Source organism: Ammodytes marinus (genome assembly GCF_949987685.1).
Source record: "Ammodytes marinus genome assembly, chromosome: 11".
In the NCBI taxonomy this organism is placed as follows: Eukaryota; Metazoa; Chordata; class Actinopteri; order Uranoscopiformes; family Ammodytidae; genus Ammodytes; species Ammodytes marinus.
In genome coordinates, this window is record NC_137215.1 from 19,132,844 (window position 1) to 19,149,706 (window position 16,863).

The 16,863-nt window shown below is 42.1% G+C and overlaps 1 protein-coding gene across 1 annotated transcript in view; it reads left to right on the forward strand.

Annotated features, from left to right (window-relative positions):
• Positions 1–16,863, forward strand: part of itga9 (integrin, alpha 9) — a 50,107-nt gene that overhangs the window by 22,786 nt on the left and 10,458 nt on the right. Inside the window, exons 16-21 of the mRNA XM_080037074.1 lie at positions 10,663–10,815; positions 11,692–11,768; positions 12,187–12,334; positions 16,149–16,235; positions 16,437–16,516; positions 16,718–16,801. Coding sequence (XP_079893200.1) covers positions 10,663–10,815; positions 11,692–11,768; positions 12,187–12,334; positions 16,149–16,235; positions 16,437–16,516; positions 16,718–16,801 — 629 coding nt within the window. The remainder of the gene's footprint in view (positions 1–10,662; positions 10,816–11,691; positions 11,769–12,186; positions 12,335–16,148; positions 16,236–16,436; positions 16,517–16,717; positions 16,802–16,863) is intronic.

Below are 16,863 nucleotides of genomic sequence, written 5' to 3' on the forward strand. Positions count from 1 at the left end.
TTTTAGTTGCTTTACCTTTTATGGATATAGTACCAGACAGGAAGTGTGGTTTTCAGGATATTATTTTTAAGTCCCACCAAGTCTTCAAAATTGCAATTGACCGACAGACAGGGTCCTACACTTTTCTGCGACAGCTTGCCTGGCAGTATTTGAGCTGCATTTTGCAGCAGTGAAATCCACTAATCTGTTCTTCCAAAAGAGTCCAAACACGTACCAAAACTCATTTACACCTACTGTTTGACCTTAGTCTGCTCTCCAAAGAATAAACAGGAAACCCTGGAGAGCACGTCAAGGCAGGAGTTCCTGTCGCTACATCCCCAAGAATCTCCAGTAAGACAAAGTCCCAGGGTCTCAGCACTGTCTTGCACGTGAAAAACCCTGCTGCCACACTGCCTGCTTTGTTTGCCTCTTAACAGTTCAACAGAAACGTGCCATTCCCTTGACGCTGTTCCCCCCGGTTTCATTTACCTCGGGCCAAGAGAGCTGATACAATGAAAGTATATAGCAGAAAGTTAATCAAATCCAGCTGTCTGCTATTACACATGGCAGCACGTCAACCACCTAATATCTGAAGATTACACTGAGAAAAGGTATATATTGCTTTTACGCTCATATACCCAAGCATTGAACTAGGATAATAAATCAGGTAGAACATTTGACACTGTCATATAAATAAGTTCAGCCGAGTGCTTCTTCGGCAAGTAGTAGCGTTAATAGTATTCACGGGATACCGAAGACGAGCCATTCGGGTTAATTTTAGCTCAGGGTAATATTATGGTCAGGATTTCCCTACATGGTCGTGCCAGAGTGACCATTAGACAGTTCTTTTCCAGGCTTGTTTTGAGAGTGCAGGGCCAACATCGCTTTTGTTGCAGTAAAATAAGTTTTGTTTCTCATGAAGTTCCTCCCACGCATGTGCATTGAAGATGTTAAGTGGGGTATTATTGTTGGTATGGCTGCTGATTATTAGACCCGCTCCGTGTTGTTGTTGCCATAGTAGATCCATCGTTGCTACCCATATCAAGATTGACCAAAGGTCAGGCAGATTTTTGGGGTTGTTGACTTTGGCGGCTAAGCATGCTGGGCAAACTGTTTCTGCAGTCTTTTGGCTGCGTTACTGCCACACGATGCCACCGCAAGGCAACGTAATGGGTGGCCAAGTGTGACCACAATGATAGAGTTTCTCTTGCCGTGTTTCCCACTTCCACTACAGAGGGAACATGTATGTGTGTGAGTGTACAGTGTAAACGTGTGTGAACCCAGAGTAAGATAAGCGTTGCCTTTGATGTGGCCTTTGCTTGACCAAGACAAAAGGCTGTTATTACTTCACCACTTGGCATCCTCACAACACTTCCTTAACAACCTGGCAGTAACTCTGTTATCATTTCCCACTGCTTGACCCATTTGTTAATATTACTATGTATTCCTGATGTGGGCGTACTGCTTCCTGTATAGACGTACAAGAGCTGCCACAAAGGAAGGGGAGCAGGTCAATACACAGGAGATTTGTTTATGTCCGGCAGAGGCTGTAACCTGCCTTCTTCAGGTGGATTTGACAAATGTGTGTGTGTGTGTGTGTGTGTGTGTGTGTGTGTGTGTGTGTGTGTGTGTGTGTGTGTGTGTGTGTGTGTGTGTGCGTGTGCGTGTGCGTGTGTGTGCTGCCGTTTTATCAGGTCTTTGTCTAAAAACAATGGCTCCAATAATAACAGTGAAGTAAAATTGCCCCAGATTATGTGCAAAGTGACGAAATCAGTTGCAGGAAGCATCTGGAGACCTCCTCTATCACCAGAATGGAACCAACTCAAACACACACACACACACACACAAACCCACTGAACTCCCATTTTAAAATCAGCACATTTTGAGCTCCTGGTGGTATCTCATCTACCACTGCGTTGTTTTCTCCTAAGATTTAAATGGCAATTTTCCAAAAAATGCACGATTGTAATCACTGGTTAGTCTGTCACAAAAACATGAGGCAAAGATCAGCAACTGCCAACTTTACAAATGAGTCTTCATTCTTTTGAAGCAAAAACAAAAACAAACTGCATCTCTAATTAATTGCATAAGAGTGCAGATAACAAACTTCCTGTTTATTCACATAGAGACGGTTTATCAGGATGTTGACGAAAATTAATCTCTCAAAGACGGGAAGTCTTCAGATGCTTGTTGTTCTTTCTAAACAGCAACACGAATCAGAAATAGAATTGTTTTAGTTGGATGGGTTTATGAGCAAAGCCAAATAAAATATTGTCTGAAATCACTTTTTATTTGCTCTCTAGTGCACTATAATTTAGCCCCCACCATTTCATTTGAGTGTCTGAGACCCGGAAACTCAATAGCATGGCTTCATATATGTCCAGAAATCGAAATTACTCTTCACATTTGAGCAAACAATTAATTGTTTATGAATGGAATAGTGCTTGTGAACTACTAGTGAAAAACTGTTATCTCAGTTGTCCAGAAGCATGCCTCCTCTTCTCCCTCTCATTCATATTAGCATTATTCCCATTATTGCGTAAAACATAATACAGACTTAAGTGTTGACTAAAGCCACCTTGTTTCCATTTGGTTCGCAGTCCTCAGGAGCTGAAGACGCTTCCTTAAAAGGACCCCATCTGGTTCTTCCTTTGTCTTTTCCTTTTTTTCCAGCACTAGGTTTGTTTTGCTTCTTAGGGAAGCCATGTGTCCCTTTGGTGACTCCATAACTCGTCAGTCAGGTTACAATAGAGATCAGCGAGGGGTTAAAGGTATATAGACGATGATGATGATGGGTCAAGAATTTGAGGAATGAAGAGGCTAAGTTACAGTACCTTTTAGACTAATTAACACTTGGCTTCTGTTAATGTTGCTGCTGCTGGATCTCCAGAGCTGACTTTTTCCGGCTTTAAGGGTCATTCCGGGAGTGTAAGACCGCGTAAAACAAATGAGATGCAGTAATGACGCTAAAAAATGCAGGAACAAATAATGGGCTGAAAATATCACAATGAGGGAGTGGAGTGAGGAGGAACTGAGATACGAGGGAACCCATCTGGGTATTTATAGGAGGCTGGCTGGACTTCAGTTCCAGATATTACAGTAAACGGCTATAGTTTGCATTGGCGTTAAATCAAGTTGTTGTTGATAGAATGTAGTAAAAATAACACACTATTGAATTTGGTATGTTTGAGCAGCAAACCTATTCCATCTGCCAATTTCCACTGGGGAAGTGAGGCACCTTTTCTCTCCTCATTTTTATAAATCCCAGCTGTGGCTTTAACTGTCCAAGGGTCAAATGTTGAATGCCTTCTTCATGATGCATGCGAGGCCATAAAAGTTTCCTGTAATTTGTGTTTACGCAAACGCTGTTTTAAAAAGCAGTAAATTTGGTTACACTTGTTTTTTTTTCCAAAAGCGAAAGAGACGTACATCTCTCTATATCTGCACCCTTGGGAATCTTTATTAGGGAGAGTATTTTTACTGAAATTCTGAAGAAAAAGAGCTTGTGTTTTTGATTTGCGTGCGGTGAGAAAAGTCAGTGTGGTGTGAGAGAAGGACTGTAGCATCTTTAGTATGTAAGTGTGCGAATGAAGGTTCCCATGTGCATGCTGCGTTAAGAGCAACGTGGTATTTGTTGGTGTGACGGCCTCGTGCATGACAGTACAGATGGTATACGTTTCCTGTCAGTTAAGTGATGGGGCTTCTCTTTGAGCCCAGAGGAAATATGCGTTTGCTCATGGGAGGCATTACAACACAACACACACTGCCCCGTATCTAGCTGCACTCTGTCTTTGCTAAAAGTTAGGATTTGATTTAATTTATGTTTTCATGGAGCAGCAGCCCAACAATGTTGCTCAAAAAATGAGTGATCAGCTTAACTGCTGTAAAGAAAACTGAAGTTTTCTTTACAGCAGTTAAGCTGATCACTCATTTTTTCTATGGATTTTTTCTCTAGTGTTCTCTGACTTTTTTTGGGGGGGACGCAAAGGATGTACTTAATCAAGCACTAGCAGTGACTCATGATCCTGGCAAATGTATGGTCAAACTGGATATGGATCATGAATGAAGTGAAAACATGAGAGTCATCATTGCAAAATAGTTTTTTTTTTGGGAGAGAATAAAGGAATAGAGGGGAAAAGTTGAGAGGTAGAAGTAAAGGACTAAATATTCTATATGACTCCATGATCATGTGATTGTACCCACAATACAAATGTAATTCAGAGGGGGTTTTGATTTCTTAACATATTTAAACCCTGTTGGTACTAGACACAGCGTATGCTGAACTCTGTACCCTGCTCTACCCTTTTTTGAAATGGTGAAATGATGATCTGTTTGATTTGATTGTGAGCACGTAGTTGCAGTGTGTGATTTATTATCAGGTTTGTGCCTGAAGCTGGTCAGACATCTGAGAATCACTGTCTCTACTACTAACATCAGGCAGGCTGAAATATTTTCCAGTGGTTGAAGTAAACAGGGGTCATTTTCAACGGGAACAGTTCTCAGAGGCATAACTGCATACATTTTGTATGACTGGTAGTCTGGTATTTTCGGATTACTCAATGATTTGGTTTTGGACAGGCTGAACGTATTAGAAAACCTAAAAGTGCATTTTTTGTTGATTTGTAACTTCCTTTAATCAGGCAGGCCATTCAAAACATGCTTTAGTTTCACTGATCCATTGTTTGAGACAGCTTATCTTGCTTAAAGCAGCTATGATCAAATTTTTTTTGTAATAACAATCTATCAAATGACACGTGAAAACAATTTAATTAAGTGAAAGGGTTCCTTTTACCTATATAGAATTTTCAGAAAGGATTTGCAGCTCCAGGTTCACTGACTTTAATAGTGAGTTTTAGCTCTTTGTTTTGCCATCCACTCCGCACCTCTTACCTTTTGGGTTCACCCTCCGTGGTCTCATCATTGTTGTTTCCAGCAGCAGCCGGCAACTGTTTTAAGTGAAAAAGCTGATAAACCAACTCCATGCCATATGCCCAGCATGCCAGTGAACATAGTGGAGCATTTAGCAGGTAAAGAGCCATTTCCCTCAGGAGACCAAAATAAAGCTAATAGGAGAGTGAACTGTGGAATTATATGCCAGGTGACCGGAAACATGTCTCCAAATAAATGCTAATGATGCATTGTGGCTGCTAGATAATAAGCAACTATTCGCATCATCAACTTTATAAGGTGATAATATGTCAGGGGAGTGTTTACAACTTGTTCTGCTGCCCCCAGGTGTCCAGAAAAACAATCAATTGATTCCAAAATCACACCAGGAACTTGACAAATATACAAATGAACAAAATAAATAAATAAATACAAAAAAAACTTTAATTCATATTTAAGGGGCAAAAATACTCCTAAATTGAAATGACAAGCCGATGAGGGCACAATGGTGGGTACAGGAAGTGAACAATAAAGGCACATTTAAAGAGGAAAAGCACATAAACTTAATAGTTAAAATCTCAAGGTTCAGAGGCAGCTGCAGTCATTCTCACTAAGAATGCCTTGACAGTGTCCTTGTAGGAAAGTTTTCAAATAAAAAAAAAAAGGAGATCCTGACAATGTCAACAGCAGTCTAAAATGATGAGCTGTCCCTGGGGGATTTGAGCAGGAAGTAAAGGGTGGTTGTCATTAGACATTGGCGAAGTTCATGGCAGATAAATCGAGTAAGAGGGGATCAAAGCAAAAATATTTATTTTAGATATGAGTATGAGCCATGAGTTTGTTAATAGATGTGTGATCTTTTTTGGTTTTGGAGATCAGAGATTGCTGTCATTTTAAGAAGCTATGGTGATGAAGCGGGGTACCCACTTTGTTCTTCCTGCCATGACAAGTGTGGCCGGAAAGATTTAGGAGCCGGAGGATCATTTCCAAAGACAGAATGAAGCTGTTCGCTCTCGACTTCTCCTAAAAGAGGTTCCTTGCTAAAACAATTGGACGTGTCTTCACTACGCCTACACAGTGTTGTCAATCTAGGCTCCTCAACATCTGCTAACCTATTTGGAGCAGAGCAGCTGCTTTACATTGACCTGCAGTCAATTTGGCACAGAGTTGCTCTCTCCAAACTTTAGCTATTGTCACACTTGTAGACGTGTTTCAAGGACGAGCTGAGATTCGCTGCTGAAGTGCATGGGTTGCCATGTGCTGCAGACATTAATGTACATAAATTAAATGTTAAGCTGTCTCCTTGTATCTCAGTATACACACATAACCCTCCTTTGACAGGCTGAATCCATTCATCACTTGACTAAAAAGCTTTTTTCCATTTAAACCTAAGATTTGCTGGCGTGTCGCCCCTGAATGAAATGGCCTCGACCTGCAATAAATCCAAACAGTCATTGTCCTAAAAAGGAGAGTTGTGTGTGCAGTTCACTCACAAGTTAATAACGACTTCCCATGACCAGGCTTAAGCTATATGCTTTTGAGGGAATGGTTTGGCTGAGAGAGGAGCTCTTGTGTGTTTCAGCCAAGCATGAGGCGTTCAAACTGAGGATCAGAGCCATTTACAGCCTGACGTCATCCTCCCCGCACCCACCCTGGTGGAGCTGCCTCCGTGAGCTTGGAGGGGCGACTTGGTGCGTTGCCATCTCGTTGATCAGATGAACATGTGAGAATCAGGGCTTGCAACATTAGCTCGAGGACATCCTACATTTCAGGGAGAAATCTATCCAATATGTGCATCTACAGTCGGATTCATCCATACAGTAGCGCTGCTCATGTTCCTAAAAAACATGCAAGCATTAAGATGGGTGGGGAAGAGTGTTTCGCCAGCAGAGAGGGAAATGAAGATGAAATAATGGATTGTAAAAGCGGGGAGTTACGCTCTGCTGTAGTGAATACATGTGTCCTGAGTGTGAACATAAACACTGGAATAGTATATTGCCAGGAACCTTGTTCCACAGAGAGTGGGTGTTGTAGGTGAAGGTTTGATTCCCAGTTGTTTTCTCTTAAAACATGCAGAGTGGCAAGCTGTCCTCCATCCTGTGGGTTAACTATATGAATATGCATTCAGGGAAAAAAGGAGTTTGTGTCACGTGATGTCATAAACGATCGCAACTGCTGTAACATAGATCCTTTCGTCCTAGCCTTGAGAATTTACAGTTGCCTAAGTATAGCGGGAACTGCTGGAGAACAGTTGCTTCCTGCTGAGTTTGCTGGCATCAGTACAGTACACTGGAAGACTTAATACTGTATGTCATTTCGTCCATGGGTTGATGAGAGGGGTTCAGACCACTTTTTTTTTTTTTTTTTTTTTTTTTTTTTAAGATTTCTTTTTGGCATTTTTCATGCTTTATTGATAGTGTGAAGAGACAGAGTTGAAATGGGGAAGAGAGGGGAGTGACATGCAGAGAACGACCGCGGGCGGGAATTAAACCCGGGTCTGCTGCTGGGCCCGGCCCGGGGGGGGGACGCCCTACCAACTGAGCTAAGGGCGCCCCGATGTTCAGACCACTTTTAAGTGAACATGTAGGACATTGACCTTTTTTATTGAAAGTATACAGTTCGGTAAAATACATTTTGATTGAAGCCATTAAGATTTGGAGTACATTTTAGGCTTTGGCAGCCCCTAGTGGTTGTATCAAAACAGACCGTGTGTCACACAGGAATACTGTATATGCCCCTAAACTGATCAATGGGGCTGAAATATTTACTGCACAAAATTTAACCAAGATTCTTTTCACATTTCTTCAAAAACAAGATTCTTTTCACATTTCTTCAAAAACAAATACAACTTGATAATCAACATAAATGAATGATTTATCCTTCCGATGCTAATGTCACTTTGAGTCAACAGGAAGCTAAATGGAATTGTACCCAAAGCAGAAAACAATTAGCATGTCTCCGTTGTGAAGTGTTTTAGTCTTGAATTGAGAATTGTTTTATGTTGATAAAAACACTGAAATGTTTATCTGTGACATGTTTAAACAGTGTAACTTAGTAAGTGAGATAATACCAGTTATAATTGCTAACATTAGCTTACTTATACTACTATAAGTTTCAGGTCATACCAGACCAAGTGAGGCTATTGCAGCAAAACCACTTAATGTATTTAATTAAGCCATGGTGCTTATGAGTAAAATGTTTTATTTGTAAACGTTTTTGTTTCTTCTTTACAATTTCATGCACTATCAATTTGAAACCCAGAAAGCTGTTAAAAATATGTTGTTTCATATACCCGCTTTCATTGTAATGGTCTTTATAATACAAATTCCAAATTTGCTCTATCTGATCTGAGAACAGGGACCCACACTGTAACCTTTGTGTTTGAAGGAGGATTAACACAGTGCTAGCCTTTGAGTAGAGAATGACCTGTGACAAGCTTTCTCTTGTGAAATTCACCAGCATGTAAGGAACAGTTGTTGGGGTTCCTTTCCATGAAATTTTAGGTAGCAGGCAGTTAACAGTAACACTAGCCGGTGTCCCTCTCAGCTGGTGCTCAGGAACTCCTCTGTTCCATAAATACAGGAATTGAAAGCAGGAGGGAGTAGGTGACTGGGCCACGGGCGTGGGCCTGGGTGGGGCAATTGGCAGCATTGATCAAGGGATAATAAAATCTTAGTCCAAGTGTTACCAACTGGCCTCCGGCACTTCTAATTTGCACTTGCTGTGTGTCTTGGGAGCTCTCCGCTTAGTTAACAGTCCATGTGTTTCAAGAAGAAAGTGATCCTGTATGTGCACAATAATAGATGGTCTCTTAAAAAAGAAAGATTATGTCTGTTTACTTGTGCATAAAAAATCACTCTTGTTAGAGTGATTTGAGATGTGAGATAAGCGGTGGGAGTTTGGGGCTGGAGACCCGGGCAGTCGACTCCCAGGGGGTCAGTTCACTCAGAGGCCACCGGACAGGGGCCATTTCAAGCATTCTGCTTTAATGACCGCTGAAGCTGAGGGCTTTTCCAGTGCATAGTATAGTACAGCAGCACTTGTCCAGCACTGACTACAGCATTGTGTCGTGTTACCTCCCAGCTGAGCCGACATACTGCTAGAACAACACCGTCTCTATAAGACCAATGAGGCGTGAAATGCTTTCAAGTGATGGATGGGAGGTCAGCCCTCATGCGTCTGGGTTACTCATCTTAATTATTGACCAGTTCTACTGCGGCAATGGGCAATTCATGTCATTTTCAATTAGAGATGCAATCATTAGTTGATTAATCGATTGGTTGTTTGTCAGAAAATCATTCTGCAATTCTTTTGATGAATTGTTTAAGGCTAGGGACAGCCATATCGTCCGGGTCAGTCCATTTGCAAATGGCATGCTGGTGAACTTGGTAAACATACATGTCTCATAAGAATCAACATATTAGACCTGACATGTCATCGTGGCCTGCCCCCCTCACTGACCTCCAAAACAACTTGTTCAAATACAGTTTCTATCCAAATGCAATATAGACTTTGAACACTTTCTTGTGTGCTGTGTATTGTCTTTTCTGTGTTGGAACCAGCTATGTCAAATGATGCAGTGTACTGAAAATGAACTCCAACAGCGTGGCTGTGTGGTCATTAAATAATCCGATCTAAACTTAGCTATCATTCTGATGTTAGCATAAAGCACAATTCCAAAAATCACAAAAGATTGATATCACCATCAAGGCCATGTCTTTATCTGTGTGCAGCGCCATTTCCCAAATAGTCTGTTATTGTCTGTTCATGTCCTGCACTAACATTGGCTCTTTCCTGCTATAAATCTCTGGCTGTTGATGAGTTGGGTGGGTTAGCCACTGCTGATGTGTTCAAAGCCCCAAACTGGCTGTGCGCCTGCCTGAGGAAAAAGGATGGGTGGGTGGACACTGGAAAATTATACGATAACGGACAAAACGAGATAAAGTGCAAATGAACGAGTGGCCTTAGTGACCCCAGGGAAGCCCTTTTTGTTTACATAGTAGCTTTGTCTTCAGGTTGGTAGACATCAGTTGGGCAAAGGGACACAGGTTGCCTACCGAGCTTGTGTTTTGTTTTTGAAGCAGCTTTTAGACACTTAGACCCAAGGGCAGACCCACCAATCCGCCTTCAAAGAGTTTAGCTGTAATGGACAGAAGAGATGAAAAAGAGTTCCGAACTCAGTATCTACTTTTCCCATGTACGTCTTTCAGCGCTGTCAACTAATGAAGATATGGGATTTGATCACATTCAGCTCTCTGTTTTCATTCTGTCTGCATCGTTTCCAAACCCCTTGCCAAATCAAACACTTCTTTTGTGGTCTCAGATGGAGCCGCCAGCAACGCAAAGATATCTCTCAGAGACTGTGCCAGCAGGTTAAAAAAAAGAGACCCATATGTTTTCGTTGCTGAGATCTTGGTGGTGGCCCTGCTTTAATCGCTTTCAGCAATACGACAAGTATTGATGAGAAAGTTGTGTCACCCGTTCATATCAACCAATTAGAATGGTTTCTGTGGTTCTTTGAGGCTTGCATCTGCGTTCAACCCATAAGGATCTTTGGCTCAGCGATTACAGTGACAACATCATATCCCAGACTGTATGATCGTCCTGTAATCTGCAGCGTAAACAGTCTTCGCGCCAGGGCGTCAATTGGAGAAAGATGTTCCAATTACCGTAATCTCCCGGAGCTGTTACGCGACAGTTATTTCTTTGAGGTTAGAATTTGTTTACACAGGTTTTGCGCCGATGGCATGACACTTTCTTAACACGAGTCCTTGTTGTTTCGTGCTCTCTCCACAGAAAGATGTGAAGGAGGTGTTCACACCCATCACGTTTGAGGTGGCCTACAGCCTGGGGCAGCATGTGGTGGAGGGACACCAGGAGCGAGACCTGCCCGCGCTCACTCCGGTGCTGAGATGGAGGAAAGGAAACAAGATGGCAGTGAGGAATGAGGTAAGACGCTCTTAGAAACACTGATTCAATTATGGGGTTATCAAGACAAAGCCACATAAGACAAGTAAGCGGATGTTCCAAGCATACAACATGAACATACATATCAAAAATACCTAAATTGAAGCCTATTTCAATCTCATTTTGATTTATAGTTAGAAATGATTCAGATTCTGTATAATCCTAATGATGTGATATAGAAAAGCTTGGGTTCAGGCGTGATGCCACATATGTGAATAAGAGGACGATCAAACTAATACAACACACTTATTTTCAACTATTTGAGATTCCGATACAGCTCATCTCCTCCGTTAATTGATTAGAGAGAACAAAGTCACGTCTTGCCTCGGACCACAGAAGGAATGGAGGAAATAGCTTTAAAATTGAGGTTATAACGATTTGGTGTTGGTTACCAGCTTATTATTGTCTGTGTTAGCTTTTCTTGAGCGGAATCCAAAAAAGCCTGATTCATTTATTTTCTTTGCAACCACCTCTAACCTGCCCCACATGTGTTTCCTCACTGTCTGCACCTCTTGAAAAAATTTAAAAAAAAAAACTAGAGGGATTATTTGCGTCTCTCAGCACCTATACAGAATCCGTTTATCTGAAACTCATCAACGTTACAACCAACTTTTACCGCTTGACTTAAGTTTCCTTTTGATGATTTAGCCTTAAACCAAAGACCATCCATCCCCTGATTAAAAGGGGAGATCAGACAGAGGAAAGATGTGTGCCTTCCTGGATACCAAACTACCGTACAGCTCTAACAACAACACAATACCGCCCCCTAGTCCGAACATGGAGTCATGGAGTGTGTTTCAGTGCGTGGACAGGCATGAGGTCATATTAACTGTGTGTACTTTACTGTTTCCTCCTCAGACTTGGTTTGAGAAGAACTGCCTGTCAGACGACTGTGCTGCAGACCTGAGGCTTCACGGGAAAATGTTGCTCTCTGGGTAAAATCCTTTTCGACTTTTCGACAGTTTTTGATTCATTTTTTACTGTCTTGGTCTCGGTCCTCATGCACTGAGGAGGAAAGCAAGCTGACGTCATAGGCCATGTGGGTGTGGGCAGTGGAACCATGACACACGCTTGGAGAATATCCATGTGTTTTTCCATACTTAGGGAGTTCCCTTTCTCTTTATTATGTATCTTTTGTAGCATATCTATCTTTGTCTTACACCGAAAACAAGCAAGAGCTCCATTTGAGTTTGTTTACTTACAATTTAGAGTAAAAGAATTTCAAAATAAAACAAACTTAGATTCCCTGTTAATATAAATCGTTTCCTACTGCCCCTTCACTGATTTTCCCACAGCACTTACAAGACATTTATTTATCTCTGAAATTCACTGTTTACTGTGTGTTTCCATCAGCCTGCATAGCGTTCCCCATTTGGCCCTCGGAGGAGTCAAGAACGTCTCTCTGAACCTGACCCTCTCCAACGCTGGTGATGACGCCTACGACACCAACATTTACTTCAACTTCTCCACAGAAGTTTCCTACATCAACTTCTGGCAGAAGGTCTGTAGCTCCGGTCCTATGAAGCATCCGCTGTTTATTTACCCGAGTGCATGTGTTTATTTCTGTAATGTACCTGTTTTTTTTGTTTTCTTTTTGTTTTCTTTTTAAGCACAAGTGAACCCCTGAAATGAAACAGAGACCCAAATTGTACGAAAACGTATCATCTCTATATCCTTAGTTGTTTTTTTACTAAGGTGTGTGTTCTCTAAAAGACGGTTTATTTTAAAAGACTAAGATTAAATGTCAGGAGTGCCGTCTAGACACTAAGCCATACACTGCGACAGTTTGGCCTGAGCTGTGTTGGCAGCCCTGCTAAATTAAAGAATAAAGAGCAGTAGAGCCCCAGCAGCAGCAGCAGCTGTCCCATCTCATAGGTCGGACGCCTCTGGCCGACCTGTCACACGCTTCTCTGACTCATTCAAGCCAGACACACCATGTCAACAACATATGAGCTGTGTGCATGAGAACACGGCAGATCACACGTACTTCATATCCCCACAAGCTTGACTTATGTCCCGTTCAAATCGCGTTACCTCTCATACGGCCATATTCAGTCGTGGTAAGTGCACGTATGTAAAGTTATAGGATTGCGACTGACCTTCATGGAGGCCTCCTGATCAGGACTCACACTCTCTCACCTCTAGCAGGAAACGATCTCAGCATTCCGTCGCTGTTAAATAAATATCTACCCACTGCCATCCTACATTAAACCCCAGAGATTTTTTCCTCGGAGTCCGTGTGGATGGATTTCACAGCGGCCACCTCTGCTTTTGTCAGGTCTGCTCACTCACTTGTTGCGCTGCGGCCAGCCAGGTCTGAGAGAGACGCCACGTCAGAAGCATCGGCAGCGTTTCAGATCGCTGCCGATAATAATGGACCTAGTTTTGCTGCGCTTTGCTCCCCCGTGATGGATCAGTCCATCTCTCTTAAGCTCAAAAGCTGTTACATGATTTAAAGCACCCCCCCCTCCAACAAAGCTAAAATTGAGTTAAAATAGACCACATGCTGCAGGCAAATATTAGAAAAACAGTGTTTCAGTTTGAGTTTCAAGGCTAATCTAATGAACTGAGTATATATCAGTTTACCAGCAGCCGCATAACCTCATTTTGTTCAGGAACCTGATAAGGCAGGGCCGCCCGCTACACAAAGGGGAGACAGGAAGTGAACAGTATGAAGGGACGTCAGAGAGGCCACAGGGCAGATATACCACCGTATGCTCTATGAGACATCTCTAGTTACTACTGGATAAGTCCAAGGTGACCCCTTACTGCAAAGCTAAGGTCAGCTCCCAATCCTCCCCTGAAGCTTTTTTTTTTTTTTTTTCTCCAGCGAGCGAAGCATGAACTTGTACTCCCCTCATATATTGAAGAGTGGGCCGTTTTTATCTCGTGTCTGTTGTTCTTGCAACACAAGCTGTCAGAAAAGCAGCGGAGGTGAATAGGTTCCAGGAGCACTGCCTTCACTCCCGTGAGACTCAGAGAATGCTGCACTGGCTTCTGTTTTCTTTTTCTTTCCTTTTTTTTTTATCTCTGAAATTCTTCAGTCGTCTTCTCGACGTTTTGGTTTCCAAAAGGCCAGAGCTGAGGCAGATGTTTGGTGTCATTGTATTTTCGGTTACAGCTTTATACTTCTGCTCCATTCCACTCCATTTAGCTAGCTACTAGTCTCTTTGCAGATTGGGATTTTATGCACAAAACACACATACCTGCCTCTAAAGTATGATTTCCTACCACACACATATGAAGACTAGAAATAGAAAAATGGGTGCAAAATCACATATTAAGAAATTTGTGATCAGTATAATGCACTACGTTCCATTGTTATGTATTAGATCAGACAAACAACTAACTTTGGTAGTTTATGATACAAATGCACTCAGAATCTTTAATAAAGATTAAATATATTTAAATTTTCAGAATGTGATCCCACTACATGTACTACACCACTCTGCAGAATGAGTACATTTACTTTTTAAACATTACATTTATTTTGCTGATAGTGCTTTACTACATTTTGAATCCAGAACTTTAACTTGTAATGGAGTACTATTATGAGGTGTACTTCTGTTGGAAGAAGCAGCTATCTGAATACTTTCTCCATCTCTGCTTTCTGTTGATGCCTTCTGGACAGTTGAAACAAATGGGCATAGTGGTGAAACACGCAGAAGTTGAGAAAATGCAACTGAGAAATGTGTGAACTTGTGAATTTAAGTGGACCTTCAAACCTTAGAATATTTGCTGATATTCTTGGCTGTGAAGTGTACATTAGCACATGCCATGAAAGCCAAAGGGTTGCTCATAATCTGCATACCTGTGTCAAAAGCATCAACTAGGGAATGATTCTGGCTTGGAAAAACTAGACCAAAGTAAAGCCAAATGACATGCAGAACATGCGGAAAATTGGCCTCCTGTGGGTTGTCATCCACGCTGTCATACCACTCCAGTATATCTTCAGCTGACACAGAAGCAATGTGTAAGCACATGGGATATTTAATGGGCCGGACATTTGTGAAAAATCCCAGCGTGCGTTTACTTGACAGACAAAGACAAGAGAAAGTAAGCAAGAGCATGGACGTTAAGAAGTGCTGAACAAACAGACTTTTGTCACTCTTCCACCCGTGGAGGCACAGCACGCCACATGTCTGAGTGCTCTGCTCTGTCTCAAGGGCTGCCAGGTGGATGATGGGTAAACAGCCTCACTTCCTCAATCCTGCCCAGTCCCGTGGGACAGGCGGTGTTTGCACAGCAGCGTGGAGGAATACAGGAAATAGAGGAAATTCCATCATTGCCAGTTGGGCATGGGTCCCCACCTCCCCCTGATGGACTCGTCGTAAAGTCTATGCAGCACTGCTTATTTTAGCTGACTTAATGAGGATGGAGGGCACGGCCACACCCTGGATTTTCACTGGGAATCTGCTGAATAAGGGGAATTGGAGTGTTGATAATGAAGCGATGGACCTTTAAATGTGGTCAGCAGAGACAACCTTCACACCTCTTTTCTTTATCACTTTTGGAAACATTCTATAAACACATCAGGCTCAAACTGGACGGCTGCCCATGTATGTAGACCTTTTGTACGATTTACTCTAAGCCTCAATGTTCCAGAAGTGCACGTCTGTTTCTTGCTTTATCCTTGAAGTCGTCAAGTATACAGTATCTGCCTTCTTTCTCGCTCCCAGCCGTCAGCCTCTCAGTGAACTCTCGCTAAAAGAATTCTTACTCCTTGTCGGGTCAAGGCCCAAGTGTTTACACAGCGCAGCCGGTGAAGCTCCATATTGTTTGGACAAGCTTCCAAACACACAGCCTGGAGGCTGTCCAATCACCCACCCGCTATGATGTGTGTGTGTCCCATCGATGCTTCGTACATTCTTCTTTTAACCTAATTTAGAACTTCAATAAGATATAAGAACCAATGGTAGTCTGTTAATGATAGACTTTGATCTTACCGTAAAGGTTGGCACGTGTGTGTGTGTGTGTGTGTGTGTGTGTGTGTGTGTGTGTGTGTGTGTGTGTGTGTGTGTGTGTGTGTGTGTGTGTGTGTGTGTGTGTGTAAAACTTCAGGGGTTATGATGTTGCTTTTGCCATGAAAATGATGTGAATTACATTATATCTATGATATTTGCAATTATTTTACTATCTAAAGCCATTTCTGATTTCTTTTTGTCAGGGAGCTTGTCGAAATTGTTGCAGTCTGGTCCTCGTCTGCCGTCTTTCTCTCTGTGTATTGTGTCTCCATGAGTGTCACCCACTCTGTCTCCAGCCTGTCTGCTTTTATCGCCTCCTCATACTCTCTGTTTCTATCTGTCTTTTTCCAGGAAGAGAAGGGCATTTCCTGTGGACTTGTTGATTTGGACTTCCTCAAATGCAGCGTGGGATTTCCCTTCATGAGAGCACAGACTAAGGTAGCTCAAACCGAGATAGAACTAATTGTGCAGTGTAAAAAAACTGTATGCAGTCTACATGTCATTTTTAAGGTGTTTTAATCTTTGTAAAACACAGTGCATCGACGTGCAGGAGCCTCCTGCAGCCTGTATTTTGGATGTATGGAAAAAGAAAACTAACAGTCAGTGACACCCTGGTTTATTCTGTCTTTTTCTCCACAGTATCATTTTGCAGTGATTTTTGACACGAGTCAGCTTTCTGGAGAAAATGACACATTGCAGTTCTTAGTTAAAGCAAAAAGGTAACTATTAAGCTTCTCGAATGCTAGTATGTGACTGTAGCAGTTATGTTGTGTAATGAGAGGATTCCTGTGAACATACATGCTACTGTATCCACATTAATGCGTGCAACTTTGTGCCCAATGGATTACATACTTTTTGAATGTAATCCTCAATTGATTTTCAAAATGACTCCTTAACTTTGTTGTTTCTTGTTTTTGTAGCGCTAATCCTGAGCACAAACTCTCCGACAACATTTTAGACCTGTCCATCCCTCTGGTTCATGAGACGGACACGACTATTACTAGGTAAGAGCAAGGCAAACACGAACACCCATAACAGCGTTAATATAGCCAAAATGGAGACTGTA